This window comes from Ovis aries, chromosome 11, assembly GCF_016772045.2.
Source record: "Ovis aries strain OAR_USU_Benz2616 breed Rambouillet chromosome 11, ARS-UI_Ramb_v3.0, whole genome shotgun sequence".
Lineage (NCBI taxonomy): Eukaryota > Metazoa > Chordata > Mammalia > Artiodactyla > Bovidae > Ovis > Ovis aries.
This window is the reverse complement of record NC_056064.1, coordinates 39,357,704-39,376,319: the sequence shown is the minus strand read 5'-3', so window position 1 is coordinate 39,376,319 and position 18,616 is coordinate 39,357,704. Positions and strand designations below refer to the sequence as shown.

Genomic DNA, 18,616 nt, shown 5'->3' with positions numbered 1-18,616 from the left:
CTGCCCCGGGCTGGGAGGCTGGGGGCCAGCCCACTCTGCCTGGTCAGTGGGCATGGCTATGGTCTGAGGTCTGGGGTCTGGGGAGTGCCTTCCCAGAGGATCCTAGGGGGCTTGACCAGAGTTGGGGTGCCCACCTGTGGTCCTGGGGGCCTGCCCTGGACATGCCTACCCCCCCACCCCATCCAGATAAGCATGGGGCAGTGTGACTGCCCGGCTACCTGGCCTGCAGGTTGGCCCTGCTGACTCTCTCCCGTCCCCTGCAGAGAGTGGTCTTGTCCTTTGATTTCCCTTTCTACGGGCATCCTCTGCGGCAGATCACCATAGCAACCGGAGGTAAGGCCTTGTCTGTGGGGCTGGGAGAGGGTGCGGAGATTTCAGCCAGAACCTGGGACCTAACTGGGAAGGTTCATGGGAGACAGGGTTTTATAGATGGACTGGGGTGGGTCCCACATGTGGCTCTCTCTTGGGACCCCACTCTCAGGTGAGAGGTCATGAGTGTTTCGGACTACCTCCCTCACATCTGCTGACTCAATTGTGTGTGTGTGTGTGTGTGTGTGTGTGTGTGTGTGGATGTGGGTGCATGTGTCTCCCTCTGGGTCAGCACAGGCCAGTGTGGGCAGTCCCTTGGCCCTTGTGCTTCTGAGTCTGTGAGTGAGAGGGAAGAGACTGCACTGAGAGCCTGTTTCCTGGGACCAGGCTCCCTGGTGATACGAGGGAGCCCATCTTGGATTCCTGTGCACTTTCCAAGGGACAGAGATGGGTGGAGGGGCAGAGAGAACCTTCTCTAGTCTGGGGCCCTTTTGCTCTGTATACACCAGACCCATGCCCAGCATCTGATGCTGGAGGTCAGAGGTCTAAGACTCACTTCCAGCTCCATCCACACTACTCCTTCCTGCACAAGGAAGCAAGTCCATCTCTGATGATTCATCTACACTTCTTCCCACCCCAGGCTTCATCTTCATGGGTGACGTGGTCCATCGGATGCTCACAGCAACTCAGTACGTGGCCCCTCTGATGGCCAACTTCAACCCTGGCTACTCTGACAACTCCACAGTTGCTTATTTTGACAATGGTGAGATCAGAGCTCAGAGTTTAATTCATCCAGCTGCAGGGATCCCTTGGTCTAGCCCCTTTAGAGGCACCCAAGGCCCAGAGAGGGCAAGGGACTTGCCCACAGTCACACAGCACGGCAGCTACCGTACCTTTGTGTTCATTTTCCTCACCTGGGGACAAAACGCCTGCTACCTGATGAGAAAATTAGATGAAAACATTTGGCTCTCGGTAGAGGTGAAATAAATATTAGAGACCTTGATTGTTTCTTACTCTCACCAGGTTGTCCCTTGGGAACCTATCTTCTGCCCCAGGAGAACAGAAGTTTCTACTGTTTCTCCTCCTTTTCATCTCAGGGGGTCTAGATAGGCAAGAAGGACAGGGCCGTGCTTGGGGTTGGAGATGATACAGGTACAATCACAGTACCTAGTTGGCGGCGGGGAGGGTAAAGCAGGGTCTCCTGGCTCCTCTCCAGCTTGGGAGGCAGACTGTGGGCTGCCCAGCTTCTGCCTCCTGTCAAATTTGCAAACTGCCCCCATCATTGCTAAAGGCACCAGCTGGTGTCCCATCCATGTGGGCCACCATTTCTGCAGGGCCCTGCTCCCCGCATGACCTCCCTGACCAGCCAAGTCTCTGCTCTCCTCACCAGGGACAGTCTTTGTTGTTCAGTGGGACCACGTCTACCTCCAGGGTCGGGAGGACAGGGGCAGCTTCACCTTCCAGGCGGCTCTGCACCAAGACGGCCGCATTGTCTTTGGCTACAAAGAGGTGAGTGGGCCATTCTTTCATTCAACAAATATGTTGAAGCCCTGAAGTGCGCCAGACTTAGGGTATGGTGCTAGAGATACACAAGTTCACAGGATGGCTGCTGGCCCATCTTCGTGCAGCTGAGAATCTGGCTTGGGGGATAGATAGTAACTGTGGGGGCAAGTGCTCTTAACTAGTGATGCCAGGAAAGCCTTTCACGGGGCTCTTTACCTGAACAGGAGCCTGGGAGGCTCTCCTGAGGAAAAGAGTTGAAATCTTCAGAACGTGTAGGAGTTAAGGAAGCAAAGAGGAGGGTGAAGTGTGTTCTGGGAGGGAGCAAAGCATATGCAAAGGCTCTGTGGCGGGACTGAGCATGGCTGGTATAAAGCACTGAAAGAAGGGGGCCTAGAGATTTCCCTGGCAGTCCAGTGGTTAAGTGCAGGTAGTGTGGGTTCCATCTCTGGTTGGGGAGCTAAGATCCTACATGCCTCCCAGCTGAAAAAGCAAAACAGAAACAATATTGTAACAAATGCAATAAAGACCTTAAAAATGGTCCACATCAAAAAAAAAAAAAAATCTTGAAAAACACCCTGGCTTCAAAGTGGAGAGCAGAGGGCTGGGACTCAGAGGGAATGCCGGGAGATGATGCAGAACGGGCCAGCTTGGGGTGGGGTGGGGGTGATGGAGAGAACTGGATAGATTTGAGAGCCTGTTAGCAGGCCAGTTAACAGGATTGGAGATGTGTTTGACAGAGGAGGAGGGAAATGAAAGGAAGCTGGGAGAGGCTGAGGGTGACTCCTCCATGGAGGTGCCATTCACAAAGAGAAAGAAAAGGAAAAGGAAACGTGTTTGGAGATGATGAGGGGAAGACTTGGAATTTGGATGGGTTTGAGATGTCTGAGCCCTCCAGGAGCCAATGCCCACCAGGCAGATGGGTCTGAAGCTCCAAGGAGAGCTGGTCCAAGAATGTTTGAGGGGTAGACGGAGCCTCTTCTTCCCCGCCTGCAGATCCCTATACCCGTCCTGGAAATCAGCTCATCCCAGCACCCTGTCAAAGCAGGCCTGTCAGATGCCTTCATGATTCTCAATCCATCCCCAGATGTACCAGGTGAGACCCCAGGGACCCACAGAGATCACTGGACGGGGCTGAACTCAGCTCCGATTGAGCCAGACTGGAGGGGGAGGGGGCAGTGGCAGGAAGTGGTTGGGGGAGTGGGGAGAGTTAAGTGTGGAAGAAAAGGGACAGAGTGAGTTCCAACTTCTCTTCATTTGAGCTGAGGAACCATTTCTCCAAGAAAATCTCCAGTGGGAGACACTGCTCTGGTGGTGGAGGCAGGTGTGGAGCCAGGGCCCTTCCACTTAGCACACTCTCCACTTAGAAAAATCTCCAAAGACACCAAATTAGGGTTTATTAGCCCTCCTAGAACACAACCATAATTGCCTCCCAAACCCAGATGATAGAAGGAGCATCACAGGGGGCTTCAGGAGACAGGAAAATTAGATTTCTCTCCTGTCCCTGATCCTCGTTCCTAATTCCCCTTCCTGGAGGCAACCAGGGCCACCAGGATATTTCTATAGCTACCATCCTTCAGTAAGTATACATAAGTGTGTTTAACATGAACAATGGCATAAGATGTCCTCTGTTCTGCTCCTGAATAAAGTATATCCTGCCCATCTTTCTGGATCACTCTCTTTAATGACTGTATACCCCTTGCATGCTGCTGCTGCTGCTGCTAAGTCGCTTCACCCCTTGCATGGATGTACCTTAACTGAACCAGTCCCCTGGGCCCAGACTTTTCAGTTGTTTCAATCTTTCATTACAACAAATAATACTGCAGTGAATATTCTTACAAATATGTACTTTTATGCTCTTGTGTGAGTATTTCCATAAGGTTAATTCCCATCACTTCACCTGTCCCTCCACTGTCCCTTCTCCCACCCCCAAACTCCCAGCACTCTAGTGAGTGGCTCAGACCCTGCTCTGTTGCACCAGTCAACTACTCTAATTGGTTAGTTAAAACCTACACTGAGCTAGTTATGAGTTTCAGTATCACCCTGATTGTATTAGTTAGCTACTGCTGCATAACAAATTGTGCCAAAACTTAGAGGCTTAAAACATTATCTCAGAGTTTCTGTGGATCTGGAAACAAAATAAGACTTAACTGGGTCCTCTGGTCTAGACTCTTTCACAGGCTGCTCCCAAGGTGGTTGCCAGGCTTGCCTCAGTGACTGCTGGGGGGACATCTAAGAGCTTTCGCATGGTTGTGACAAGATTCAGTTCCCCCTTTGGTTCTGGCTGCTGAACGTCTCCATAGGACAGTTCATAACATGGCAGCTGGCTTCCATCAGAGCAGGCAAGAAGACAGCAGTAGAGGGTGAGCGAGAGGGAAGCCAGGACCTTCTCATAACCTCGTCACTTTTGCTACTTTCTGCTGGTTGGAAGGACGTTCCTAGGTCCAGCCCACACTCAAGATGGGATTAAACAGGGTGTGAATCCCAGGAGGCAGGGATCACTGGGGTCATTTAGGGGCACACTGATTATACCCCATCCCTGGATACTGAGCTTACAGTTATCTTATTGGGTTATCCTGCAGCACTGTAATGAAGTCTGTGCGTTTGTCTCTTTCTAAATGAAGTCAAGGAGGCTCAGAGAGGTGGCGTGACTTGCTTTTACACAGCTCTGAGGGTTAGAACTGAAACCCAAATCTTCTGTTAAACCCTAGTGTCCACCATTGGGGCTTTCTAAATCCGACCAACTCCCACTCCATCCAGAGCGGGGAATCCTTCCCTCCTCAGTTCCCCAAACACCCACAGCACCGTGTGCACACACCCAGGCTGCTTTACAGGAAGGACTGCTCTGGGTATCCATGCCTCCCTGCCCCTCACCACCACCCTGTTTGATGCACCTCGGGGGTGGGGTCTGTGCCTCCCTCACAGGCCCTGTGCCTGGTGGCAGGAAATGTGTGTTGGATCCAGCTGCGGAATGAGGGTGAGTTAGAGGAAGTCAGATCCCCCGAGAGTGTCTGCCTCTGAGGCTTCTCTGTGGTTCTAGAATGAAAGGCTGTTTTAGAGCAAGCCAGGGCGATGTGGGGAGGTGGTGATGAGGAGCGAGGGAGGAAGCAGAACCCACCTGAAATAACAGGAGGGCGGCTGCGCCTGTTCCGTGAGAACTGGAGGAGATAAAAGGGCTGTTGTGGGCTAGATCAGGTGACTCCAGCTGTGGTTCATGAGGCGCTGAGTCTACCAGCCAAGGGAAACCCATGTCTGACTCAAGACACTGCCCAGCAGCTCCTGGCCTCCAGGCTCCTGCCCCCTGCCCCCTGTCCCCCTGCTCCTTGTTGTCACTGCCAGACAGAGCTGATCTTGTCATTCTCTGGCTCCTTATGGGCCAGCATCAATTCAGAGTTCTTAGTGTGGCACTTGAGGCCTACACAGCTGGGCATAGCCTACTGTTTTGTTTTTCTTTCAATGTCATTGAGTCGTGTCCTACTCTTTGCGACCCCATGGACTGGAACCCTCCAGGCTCCTCTGTCCATGGAGATTTTCCAGGCAAGAATATTGGAGTGGGTTGCCATGCCCTCCTCTAGGGGATCTTCCCAACCAAGGGATTGAACCCAGGTCTCCGGCATTGCGGGTGGAGTCTTTACCGTCTGAGCCACAAGAGAAGCCATATAGCACTGTGTAACTTTCAGGTGTTATAGCGTAAGGATCTGACTTACATACATCATGAAATGATTACAGTAAGTTTAGTCAACATCTCCCATCTCAGGAAGATGCAAACCTAAAGCATAAAAAAAAAAAAAGATTTTTTTCCTTGTGATGAAAACTCTTAGGATTTATTCTCTTAATAACTTTCATGGATAACACACATAGTGTTCATTATATTTCTCACATGTATTATGGGCACAGGCCTACCTTTGTGGGCTGGTCTCGGAACCCTCCTGTCACCCACCACTCCGTCCAGTCAGCACTGGTCTGCATGCCTTGTGTTCCCCAAACATGCCAAGGGGGAATCTCCATCTTTCCGATACAGTTCCTCATGTAAAATGCCACCCCCTGCCCTAGTCCTTTTACCGCTTGGCACAATCCTACTTATTCATTGGTCCAGCTTCCTCCATGCAGCAGAATTCACGTTCCTCCTCCATCCTCTGGGTACTTTGTTAAGAGCTTTAATATAGAACTCATGACACCATCCTGCCTCATTCGTCTTCTCCCCAACTAGCTGTGAGCTCCTCGGGGCTCCAGCACTTAGCCCAGTGCCTGCAGCAGAGCAGGTGCTCAAAAAATGAGCCCCAGAACGGGTGCTGAAGAGGCTGGGTGTGGTAGAGACCGTGTGCCCTGCCCTCTGGTGATGCCTAGGTGAGAACAGAGCCTGGCATCTGAGTTTAGGGGTGAGTGCTCTGATAACCCTGGAGAAGGAAATGGCAATCCACTCCAGCACTCTTGCCTGGAAAATCCCATTGACTATCTGTCAGAGACTTTTCAGCTTGGGGATCACGTGTGGACTTGAGAGGAACACTGAGGTGTGGGTGAAGTAAATCACGTGTATGCGTTTTTCTAGGGCTGTATCCATGGACTTCAGTGGATTTGAAAATAGGCTACAACTCCTGCTTTTCAGAGTGATGGCTTTTATGTGGCTGAGAGATCAGATTCCTCTGGGTCTGATAGTCAACCCAGCAAATAGGGAATTCATTTGAATTTGGTTGAGATGCAAATATTGGGTTGGCCAAGAAGTTCATTTGGGTTTTTCCATAAGATATTATGGAAAATGAACTTTTTGGCCAACCCAATAACAACGTATTTCAAAACACCGTGATAGAAGTTCAGGGAGAGGCCTTTAGTCCACAGACAATGTCACTGTGATAGTCACTGTGGATATTCCTGTGGTCCCAACCCACCTGTCCTATAGAATAGGTGATGTCCCCGCCCTGGCACCCAAGCTTGCCTCCTCCCTGCCTAGGGTGCTGTGAGGAGTAGCATTTACTCCTCACTATTCAAGAATCCCCCAGCCACTGAACCATGTCTGGGGGACTCTTTCCTTCCCCTAGGCTCCCAACACTTTCCTCCCACCCCTGTCTGAAGGTACAGGGAATTCTGTACAGTCTCATTCCTGGGATTGAGTGAGGAAAACAGGCAGAGTTTCTCTTACCATCACTTCCTTGCAGAAACCACTCTGCAAGCTTTGGAGCAGAGAGTCTGCAGAGTGTGCTTTGTTGCAGAGAAAAGATTCAGATTAGTAGCATCTGTTTGCAGAAGCAGGCAAAACATACAGAGTAGTTGATACACTCTTTATTTGACAGGAGGGGGGCCCAGAAGTCAATATAATTTCCTGTATTCATTTAAGAAACCCTGTCTTTCACGGACAGTATAAAAGTAACTTTAGGGTCTCCAATATCAAAACTGATAGATTCTGAATTAATGGAATCGATTAATGAGGATTTCCTTATTAAAAGCTCCAAATGGCAACCTGCCACTTGGCTGGCCCCAGAATAGCCTTGGATGGCCCAAGCACTGGAACCTTCTCCTGTTCCAGAACCTTCCTTTCTTTGCAAAGGCAAACTTGAGGAATGTGGCAGAGGCCCGTGCTGTACCTTGGTGCTGGGTGGGGAAGAGGAGGCCCGGGAACTGGCAGCAGAGGAGTGAGAAGGAGCAGCCAAGTAAGGGCACGGGAGGGGGTGTCGTCACCATGCCCATTTTGTCATCTCCCTGCTCCTGATAGGGATCCTCCATGGTGCTCTTTGCTGTGGCTTTTTATCCATCCTGGTGCCCTCCCCCAACCCCGCCCCCTGGCCCTGATTTTTACTTGTATTTTCTGTTTTTCCTCCTACTCTGCTCCCTGAGCGTTTCCTTTCCTTGTCTCCTCTCCTCCCTCAGTCCCTTTTCTACTTTGCATCTGTGCTGAGGGGCCTCCCTCGCTGGGCTGCAAGCTCCTTGGGGTATAGGGTTCTCATTGTATTTATCTCTGGGGTCCCCTGCTAGGGCTCGAGTCACGATTATTAAATGAATAACTGAATGAGCAGAGGAAGATGTGAATGAGTAAATGAAAAATTCCTCCTGATCCCCCATCTTCCATTTTTTTTTTCCCACCATCTCGGAGGGAAGTTTGTGGCTGGATCTGTCAGTCCGATTTCTTCTGACCAAACCAACCCTCTCCCACTGGTGTCTGGTGTGGAAACAAAACGGGACATGCCAAGCTCTCCTCTGAGCCATGGGCGTCTCTTGATTGCATGGCAGGGCTCTCTGGGTCTGGATCTTAGCATTTCTGAATGTTTGATGAGCGGAAGCAGAGATAACACAGAACGTCTCAAACTGCCAGGAATGTGGCTCTGGGGCGGCCACCGTCTCGGTTCCGGGAGGGATCTGTTGGTCATGAAGACGGACGTCATCATCTTTGGGCGAGCCCCAGATGTTGGCAAGATAATCCAAATGCAAGTAACACAGACTGGGATACTAAGGGTTCTGTTTATTGAGAAATAAAAGTCTTACCAAATCAGACACTTAAACAAGTACAAGTTGGCCGCTGAAGTGAGCAAATATTTTTAGTCAGAGAGATGTTTCCGTCCACCCACCCTCCTCCCCCTTCTTACCACACACATCTCCCCTTCCCTGCTGGTGGGGCTGTGCTGGGTTTGGGAGGATATATCCCATTATCTCTGGCTGAACCCTCACTTGAGGCACATCCCCACTCCCCAGCTGGCTGGTCGGAGACCCATCCCTAGATTCTGGGGTAGGGTTTACTGGGAGCCCTGGCTTCCCCAGCTGCTGCTTGCTCCTCTCTATCCCTAAAGTCGACTCTCTTGACAAGTTCATGCATCTCTCTTCATGCCTCAACACTGACCCCTTTGTCCTATTTCACCTTCCTTCTAACTGAGGTTTGATTCCTGGGTCGGGAAAATCCGCTGGAGAAGGGATAGGCTACCCACTCCAATATTCTGGCCTGGAGAATTCTATGGACTGTATAGCCCATGGGGTCACAAAGAGTCGGACACGACTGAGCAGCTTTGGGGGTGGCCCTCTTGAGAAAGGGCACAATCTGTGGTGGGCTGGGGAGGAAAGGTGTTCTTCCTTTGTGCTGCGGGCTGAAGTTATGATAAACTGCTAGGGTTTTCCTGACTATTTGTAAGCCATTCATTCATTCACAGTCCTTTCTCAAGACCCTGTTGTGTTCCAGGCCTGGGGCGAGGGGCTGGGGGACAGAGAGGTATAACTTGCAGGCTCTGCCCTTGGGGAGCTCACAGTCTCAGGGGGTGGGTGGCCAGCAGAGTAAATGTTTGTAAAGCAGGTGATGCAGGATGGGGCACAGGGGGCTGTGGCGCTCAGAGGAGGGGCCACTAACTGCGTCCCTGCTTGGGGGATGTCTTCAAGGAGGACCTGTCATTTGAGTTGAACCTTGACGGAAGAGGTAGATTAAGGAATAAATGTTTACACAGAGTCTAGACTCCAGGGCCTCAGGCATCTTGGAAGACCTGGTTTCACATTTACTTTTATCCTATTCCATTTGGGTGTTGAAGGGGGTGATTTTTTAGTAGAGCTGGCCCCTGGGGGTGGCGGGTGGGATGGAGCTGTGGAAGGCTGCTGGAAGTTCTCCATCCTCCACCTAAGGTCTCACATGGCCCAGGCTCAGTCAAGTCCAGGCCACCTTTGCAGAGAAATTGGTGTCACACAGGGAGGGCCCTACCGCACCTGTGGGCTGTTGGGTGAATTGAAAATTGGAGACTCTTCTGAGCAGATAACCTCAATCTCTTTCAGACCCACCCCTGCTTGGCAAGGGGCCTTTCTTATATCAAAAGAATCTCGTGTGTGTGTGTGCACGTGCAGGCACTCACACACACATGACTCTGTGTGTGTGTGTGTGTGTGTGTGTGTGCAGGCGCTCACATGCGCACATGTGAGTGGGTGGTACTCACATTTCAAGTACAGACCTTTGAAATGGGGCTGCGGATTCCTCTTTAGTTCCAGGGGAGCTTTGTGGCCACCGACGCCAGAGCAGTTTCCTTTGTGTTGCACAGAATGTCTCAAGGACATTCTGTGGTTGCAGACATTTCAGGGACAGAGGTGTCCCCAGGCTCTGCCACAGAGCAGAGAGCACAGTGGAAAGAGCATGCTTTGGGGTTATCACCTGGGGTTCAATTCTGGCTTAAGCAGAAGGTGTTAGTTGCTCAGTCGTGCCCGACTCTTTGTGACCCCATGGACTGTAGCCCACCAGGCATCTCTGTCCATGGAATTCTCCAGACATGGTTTGCCATTCTCTTCTCCAGGGGATCTTCCCGAACCAGGGATCAAACTGAGGGTCTCCTGCATTGCAAGTAGATTCTTTACCGTTTGAGCCAAGCTATAGACTGAGGATAAATAGATGATAGAAACATAACTGAAATGTTCTTTTGAGCGGTATATGCTGCCCTAGATTCTTCATTCAGGTCGGGGTGCCCAGCGGTTGCACAGGACACCCTCCTTTTTATGGATGCCCCTACTGAGTTCACTCCAGTGTCCCTTGGAGAATCCCAGGGACAGGGGAGCCTAGTGGGCTGCCGTCTATGGGGTCGCACAGAGTCAGACACAACTGAAGCGATTTAGCAGCAGCAGCAGCAGCAGCAGCAGCAGCAGCAGCAGCAGCAGCAGCAGCTACTGAGTTCTGCCACCTTAGGAAACTTTCCTTAAAAATCACCTTCAGCTGGAAGGAAACTTATATCCTCACCTATTCTGGGCTTCTAGTGATAAAAAAAAGCCAGCTGAAACTAGTTCAGCTGAAAAGGGGTGCATTGGGAATACTGAAGTAGCCCAAAGAACCAAAGGAAGAGCCAACACTGGGAAGATAGGACCAGGGCAGATCCGGGGACTCCAGGGACTGGGATGCTGCTAGTACTCCATGCTTCTTTCCACAAGGTGGCTTCATCCTCTAGCTTTCCCCGTGAGACTGGAACTGTGGCCATTCATGGACACTGAGCTTGCATCTTCTCAGCATTATTACTAGAGAGCAAATGGCTGCATGGTTACAATTAAAAAGTCCCAGGGAAGGTCTCTGATTGGTCCAACTTCATCAGATGCCCAACCCTGGACCAATCACTGTTGGCCAGGGAGGCAGAGTCATGAAAGAAGGTACAGTATAGACCACATGTAGGAAGGGGCTGGGGGCAGTTCCTTCTGTTTCCAGAAGGAAGAAGGGGTGCTGGGTAGGCTAAATACTAAGTGGCCCTTTCCCCTCATGGGAAAACTTATTCATGAAACTCAGCTGCTTGCAGCCTGTGTTTTGGAGCTGAAGGAAACCAACCACAAGTCATGGTTCTTGGGTGGGCATGGGGGAAATATCAGAGCATCTCAGACTGCCATTTTAGGAAAAGTCTTTCTATCTACAATTCCAGCTTTTTCCTCGCAAGGGTGTTGGGGTAGTAATGTTCTTCTACTTCACAGACAAGAAACTGAGGCCCTAAGGGTATCCAACTTGTCAGGAGCAAAACTTGACTCAGAATTCAGGTCTTTCAACTCTGAGGTCCCATAGGAAGTTTCTGCAGGGACTGAGGCAGGATGTCAACCTGACTCTGGCCCTTGAACCATCGAGGAGGGGAGAGGATCTCCGAGGTCAGCCTGTCCATCTGCAGACATTTGCAGAGCACTCACTGTGGGTCAGGTTCAGGACCAGAGATCACAGCTGAGTGGTCCCCACCCTCCAAATTGATCATCATGACCGCATACTGCAAGGAGTGCAGTGGGAGGAGGGCCTGGAGCAAAGGGAGAGAGCTGGTCAAGGAGGGCTGCTCAGAGGAAGTGACCCTGAGCTAGGTCTGAGAGAGTGAGCTAGACAAGAAGAGAAAGGGTGGAAGAGTGTGATGGGTCAAGGGAACAGCAGCTGTGAAGGCGCAGAGGGTGGACTCCTGTGTTCTGGCCCCAGCAGCAGCTGGGCCTCTGCATTTTCAGCCTGCTTATGACACAGAGCTCACCGCTCAAAGTCAACTCCCATCCTCCTGTCTCTCCAGAGTTTCAACAGCATCATCTCAGGATGATGGTTTTACTTCCTGCCCTCAGAGGTTCCTCTCACTACAATCTCCTGCCCCCCTGTCAGGCTCCAGGTCCCAAAGCCTATGAAATGCTCCCGATGACAGGCTCTGTGTCTGTTTCAGAATCTCGAAGAAGGACCATCTTCGAATACCACCGTGTGGAGCTGGACCCCAGCAAGGTCACCAGCACATCTGCCGTGGAGTTCACCCCATTGCCAAGTAAGGAGGGCTTGTCCCCACTGATGGAAGAGAGGCATTCCACCATCCTGGAAAGAGCACTGAAGTCAGACTGAGTTCCATCCCAGGCTCACTAGGGTCCCCTGTCTAGACACGGCCACCTGACTTCTCTGGGCCTCCATTTCTCATTTGTGACATGGGCCTCACACTGCCTCCTTCCCAGGGCTATGTTATGGGTGAGAAATGAAAGTCCAGACACTCACTGGCACATCCCAGGCCCAGGGCATGGCTTGTGCTTGATACATGACAGCTGCTGGTATTAACGGGCTTCCCCGGTGGCTCAGAGGTAGTCAGCCTGCAGTGCAGGAGCTGCAGGAGACACAGGATTGATCCCTGGGTCTGGAAGATCCCCTGGAGGAGGGCATGGCAACTCATTCTAGTATTCTTCCCTGAAGAATCCCATGGACAGAGGAGCCTGGTGGGCTACAGTCCATGAGGTCGCAAGGGGTTGGATACGACTGAAGCGACTTAGCACGCAGGCGCTGTTATTAACAAGCGATACCTCTGATAACTTGGATTGAGCTCATAGAAAAGATAATACAGGAACTGAAAGGAACCGTAAGTTTATCACTGCATTTTCTTCAGAGGAGGCGTGATGCTGGCATCCACAGGTAGAAGGCAGTGTCGGGATTTAGCCAGCAGCCCTCCAGGATCCAGGGGGCTGGGTCCTGTCACTCTTTTGCACCTTGCTCACCTGCTGTTGAAGGCACGCCATGGTGGAGGCCTCCCACTGCTGCTGCGGAGCCTGAAGGATACAGTCAGGGCAGATGGGGAGAGAGAGGGAAGGACGGTGCTCCTGTATATATATATATATTTATATAAACTGCACCAGGTCTTTTATCTGCCTCATGAGCTTCAGGAGTTACGGCGCATGTGTTTAGTTGTAGCATGTGAGATCTAGTTCCCTGACCAGGGATTGAACCCAGGTCCCCTGCATTGGCAGCGTGGAGTCTTAACCACTGGACTACGAGAGAAGTTGCCACCCGCCCCCATGCTTATATTTTTAAAGACAGTTTTAATTTCCTCTCCTGTTTCATGATACCTCCCAGCTTCCCTCTGGAGCCATGGCTTTCTCCCTGCCTTCTGGGGCTGTTCTTGCCTCTCTTTCTCCTCTTCCTTTTCCTTGGAGGTTCTGGGAGCAGGGGGTGAAGAAAGAAGAGGAGGAGGAAGGGTCTCCTCAAATGCTAGGCCATGTCCCAGCAGGTGTCCTCCCCTGATGCCTAGGGACAGGGCTGGGACCCCTGGGGTCCCAGGCTCAACTCCATCCCAGTCGCCCTCCCTCTGGGCAGAGCTTCCTCTAGGACTGGTGAGAGCAAACCTCGAGTCCTAGGAATGACTAAACTACATTTGGGAGCAAGGACATCCAAGGGCAGGGCTAACCACCCAGGCAGAAGAAGTGAAACAACCTGGGAATGCGGTTTCTGGGACACGTCTGTACATTTAAGCCTCTTTCCACCCCTCCAGTGAATTTTGTGAGCATTTAATAGCACACAGGACATCTGAAATGCAGATGAAAGTAAAGGTCAGTGTGTTTTTTTAATGTCTCATGAGGCTCCTAGGCATTTTTCTCAGTTTGACTGGAGCCATTTAAGGGGCCTCCAGGGTCACTTGGGAATGACCAGGTCACGGGCTCCCAAGTCCAGGAGGGAACTGCTACCGAAACTGTGATTTAAACTCCTGGAAGCTGGTTTGCCTTGTTCTCAGAAATCTCTGCACCCCACAGCCCCAGGTTTTCTCCCTTACCTTTGGGGGTCAGGGGGACTTAGCCAAAATTCTTCCAGAGATGTGGCTCTTCAAGCCATCATGTGCCATGGCTGGTCCTTCTTCTAGAAGAGACTCCTGAAAAGGTGGCCTGGCATGAAGGTGGAAGCTGGGGAAGGGGGTCTCCCGGGGGACCTCAAGGCTAGGAGCTCAGGTTCTTGGCTTAGACAGACCTTGGTTCAAACCCAGATCTGCCTCTCTTAGCTCTGTGACTCTCTCCAAGCCTCAGGTTCCTCCTCTGTAAAATGGGGATGAGAGCAACTCTATATCGATCCCATAAACTTTTGTTAACTGCCTACCACATGCTGGGCACTGCTGTAGACCCTCGGGGTGCACCAGAGAAGAAAATAGCCAGAGCGCTGTCATTCTGGGGTCAGGCCAGTCCCTGCTTATTCTCTGCCTACGGAGTTCCCTCCACCCTTCCAAAGCCTGCCAAGCCCTGGAAAGCACACAGTGCCCCCTGCAGCCAGTCCCTCCCACAAGGCAACCAAAGGTGACCACGCTGTGCCCGAAGCAGCTTTTCTTCCCCTCACAGAGGGCTGGTTCCCAGATGCTGCCTTGCTGGGGGTCCACAGAATGCAAACTGGTTCCCTAATTAATGGATTGTGGTCCAGGCCCATGAAAACCCACAGAGTGAAGAAATTCCTTTTGAATAAGTCGTCATTTTCCTGTGGTTAGCGGTCACTTCTTGCTGTTACCAACGTGTTCTGTTCAGCTGCTCATCAGATGAGTCCTCAGACTGCATACAGTTATTCTGGGTCAGTGCCTATTTGTCCTTATAGTAAAATGGATGGATTTTGTGGCAGCTGCTTGCCACTCCAAGGTCATTTAAGCCGGCAGCATTTGAGCAAGTGAACAACTCTTAAAATCCAGCTCCCATTCTTCCTGTTCCCCTGGCCCTGTCTGCTTTTCTGGCTGGCTGATGATGGAAGGGATCCACACACCCTCCAGCCACCACTTGCACTAACTTCCCTTCTTTCCACCCCTGCCTTGCCCAGCGAGGCCCCAGCTGCCATTCCTCCTCATTCCCACCACCTTCCACCTCTCCACCCTGCAGAGTGCTGCCTGCTGTTGGGAGCACCCTGGAACCTACTCCTCCTGGGCCTCTGCCCAGGGGGGTCCCTCTGCTTGGACTTCCCCCCCAGGAGAGTTGCCTGCTGGCTTCCCTCCTCTGCAGCTCCTCAGAGGCCTTCCCCAGCCTCCCTGAGTAAAACACATCCCCCGCTTGTTCTGCTCCACTTTTCTCCTAGCCCTTCTCACCACTGGAAACCCCAGTGTAATGCGCTAGTTGCTCAGTCGTGTCCGACTCTTTGCAACCCCATGGACTATACCCCACCAGGCTCCTCTGTCCATGGACTTCTCCAGGCAAGAATACTGGAGTGTGTTGCCATTCCCTTCACCAGGGGATCCTCCCGACCCAGGAATCAAATCTGGGTCTCCTGTATTGCAGGCAGTTCCTTTACCATCTGAACCACCAGGGAAGGACTCAAGTGAGGGTGGCCTTATAAACGTCTAGGGTCCCTTCTGGTCAGAGCCTCCGGAGTTCTGTAAGGACCCAGCATTCAGGGAAGTCGCACTTCTGGAGGTCTGTGGCGGGACTGGTGCTGAGTGACTGCTGCCTTCTTCTTCTTCGCAGCCTGCCTACAGCATCGGAGCTGCGATGCCTGCATGTCCTCAGACCTGACCTTCAACTGCAGCTGGTGCCACGTCCTGCAGAGGTTTGTACGAGGCTCACCCTCTGGTTCCCACAGGCAGACTGTGCGGGGGCAGAGGGTGGCACCGCCCTGCTCCCTGCCTCAGGTCTCATGGCCAACATGAAGGTAACTTTGGCCAGTGCTACTCAGATGCTTAGGACAAGAATATTACAGCAGTGAGTGTCTCCCTGAGGCTTGTGACCCATCAAGGTGACTCTGTCACCCTGCAGTGACTCTAGACTTTGGAAGACCATGCAGAGATTCCAGCTACTGCAGCTCCCTGCTCACAACCGGGACGGTTGGTTCATTCTCTGGCAGGCCTTTTCCAAGAGTGGTCCATAGCTGTGAGCATCCCAGAATCAGCTAGGGCTCGAGCTAAATGTGCAGATTCCTGGGGCCTACCCCTGGCCCCCCACATCAGGGTCTTTCAGAAAGAAGCCAGGGAGCCTACATTTTACCTCATTGTCTCATCTGTAAGCAAGCATGAGACCTGCCAGCTCAGGGGTGAACCTAAGACACACCGTCATTGGGCGAGAGCCCCACGATCCCGAAACCGCACCTCAAGACTGTTCTCAGGCTACAACAGGGTTCCCTGAAATCCAAGGGTGTGGACATTGCAGGCATCTGTGGAAAGCTGGGGCAAGTTACAAAGCTGTGTTTGTTTGGTTTTGGAAGCAGGGAAAATTCTGGATGAGATTCAGTTTCAGGGATAAAGTTCTTAAATCCTACTCATCTTCTACTCCTTGTTCTGAAATCATTTCCTCACAGATTAGACTCAAAATTTGATCCCTGTTCTCCTGTCCAGGATAAATAAATGGTGGGGGGAGGGGAGAATTGGGGGGAAAAAGACTTTCTTGGGGGACTAGAGCTCCCATGAGATTGGGAAGACCTATGAACTCCAAGAACCTTGGAATCTTGAAAATTGCAAATTACAGAGGCTTTGAGTTCCGTGCAGCTGTCCTGCAACTGTCAATATTTCCTTTGATCCTTTCCAATGTCCTGGTGCAGAAATAAAAGCCACTGCCTTTACAGGCGGTCTGCCTAGCAGACAAGACACAGCTCAGGGCCAGGAGGAGAAAGGGGCCCTCATCGGGCCTCCCAGCTGTTCTTCCCACCAGCTGTGCTCTTATTCACTCTCTTGCGCCCTCAGTTTATTTTCCCTGTAAAATGGGCTGGGGTTATGTGATTCAGGGAGATGTGGGTGAGGAACATGCCTGTTATTTTAACTCCTCAAATACCAAACAGAATTTTTGCAAAGTGTTCAGAGTCCTTCGCATGAGATGCACAGAGCCTCAGAGAGAGTACACGGGGGAGACCCGAGATTGCGTCTTCCTGGCATGGAGACTTGCGGTGTGATCCATCTTGTGCACTTTCAAGTGTGAGAGCCCCGTGTGAGTGTGAGGCGATAATCCAGATGACCTCAGATGAGCCCTGGAATGCTGCGGCCGGCTGCCACCATGTGACTCAGCACCGTCCAACAACAGCTGAGCCATGAGGACTGCAGAATGGGTCAGATGAAAGCAAAACCCTAGCTTGCTACACCCCCACTTAATGCATATGCCCATACCCAGAAAACCATGACAGTTTAATGAGAGTTGGTCAGGGGGAGGGCAGGGCCTTGGCTGCAGACATTGTCTTTGCTGGATTATGTCAACTAGAGGACAGAAAAGCTCCATCAGGGATCCTGTCCCCAGATGTACATGGGCCTGGGCTCACCCGAGCCAGGCCCGTTCCTTGCTGACAGATCTCTGGAGCCTCAGCTGAGAGCTGACTCCAGATTTCTAAAAAGCCAGAGATCAGGGCTGCTGCAGGGCAGTCGGCCACCGTGGTCTCTCCCACCAACTGCTGCTTGAAACCGCCTCATGGTTCTTGGCTTTGCCTCCACCTGCTTTGCCCTCTGCAGCCTTGCAGAGCCTTCCTTCCCTGCGTGGGGGCCGGATCTGACTCAGATGATTTCGCTTATCATGCAGGTGTTTTCCTTTCGTCCCACATTGTCCCCTAACGGCTCACCTTGGAGTCTACAGGTGACCCTGACTCGAGGATTTGGCTCAGAAAATGAGCGCCATAACCCTTGCTTTACAGTGTCATCGCAAAGGTCCTGTGAGATAGCACAAGGGCAGCATGTGACTGGGGCAACACCTGGCATTCAGCAGACGCTCAAACAATGGCAGTTTCTCATGCTTTTCTCCTTTGCGTCTGGGTTGGTTGGCCCCGGGCTTGGAATGGGGTGCTTTTGAACCTATATCCAAGGCTCAGTCCTTGAAAGAACCAGTTAGTTTGGCCTAAAGGAAACTTCAGTTCCCAGCCCCCAACGGTGCCCCTAGTCTTCCACGCTTCAAAGGAGGGGGCACGGAGGACCCAAGACAGGGGGCTGTGGATGGCTCCGCTCAGTGTCCCTGCTACAGGAAGAGCAGCTCAGAGGCGTCTTCGGAAGGAAGGACTCACAGAGCCTGGAAGCCTCGGCCTCGTCAGATCTTGGACAGATGGGCAGGCAGTTGCCGGTGCAGAGTTCACCAGCCTGGCATCCTTTCTCAGCACTGGTGGCTGGTGATACTGGCTTTCCATGCAGAGATCCCTGCACTTGAGTAAGACTTGGTGGATTCTCCTGGCACCAAAGAGTGAAGAACGGAACTTTGAGTATGACGCTGAGGAGAATATTCTCTGGTTCATCCTCGTACCCCACCCCTTCCCTAAGGAAGCACTTGATGTCTTCCAGCCCAGCTGAGCTGTGCGGTGTCCTCTCAGGGGACCCTGGTCAGCCAAGATCTCATCTCTCCCAGTCTCTGGCAGGACCTCACCTCTGCCCTTCAGTGACCACATGGTGGGTGTTGGCCAGATTGGCTGATGTCCATCCTTGGCCCTGCCCCTCCTTGCCAAATTTAGGCTCCTCCACAAAGAAGGGGGGCTCAGCAAATGAGCAAGACTTTCCCCAGATGAGAACATGTGTGTGAACTCCCTGGTTTCTCAGCAATTTCTGGGCTGCCCGGAGTTGCAGGGTAGGGCTTAAGGTCATTAGAGGTCATGCAGTCTGTCAGCTCCATAAATACAGAGACACATACAGACACACAGACACACACACACACATGCATCTGGGTGGGTGTGGCCTTGGTCCTGGGGAGCTGGGTCAGGAGAAGG

The 18,616-nt window shown here is 51.9% G+C and overlaps 1 protein-coding gene across 2 annotated transcripts in view; it reads left to right on the top strand.

The window, feature by feature from the left end:
* PLXDC1 (plexin domain containing 1) overlaps positions 1-18,616 on the top strand; it is a 63,473-nt gene that overhangs the window by 30,565 nt on the left and 14,292 nt on the right. For both annotated transcript variants that reach the window (XM_004012833.4, XM_042255915.2), the window contains exons 4-9: positions 264-333; positions 950-1,072; positions 1,700-1,818; positions 2,806-2,905; positions 11,913-12,008; positions 15,424-15,505. In XM_004012833.4, coding sequence (XP_004012882.2) covers positions 264-333; positions 950-1,072; positions 1,700-1,818; positions 2,806-2,905; positions 11,913-12,008; positions 15,424-15,505 — 590 coding nt within the window. The remainder of the gene's footprint in view (positions 1-263; positions 334-949; positions 1,073-1,699; positions 1,819-2,805; positions 2,906-11,912; positions 12,009-15,423; positions 15,506-18,616) is intronic.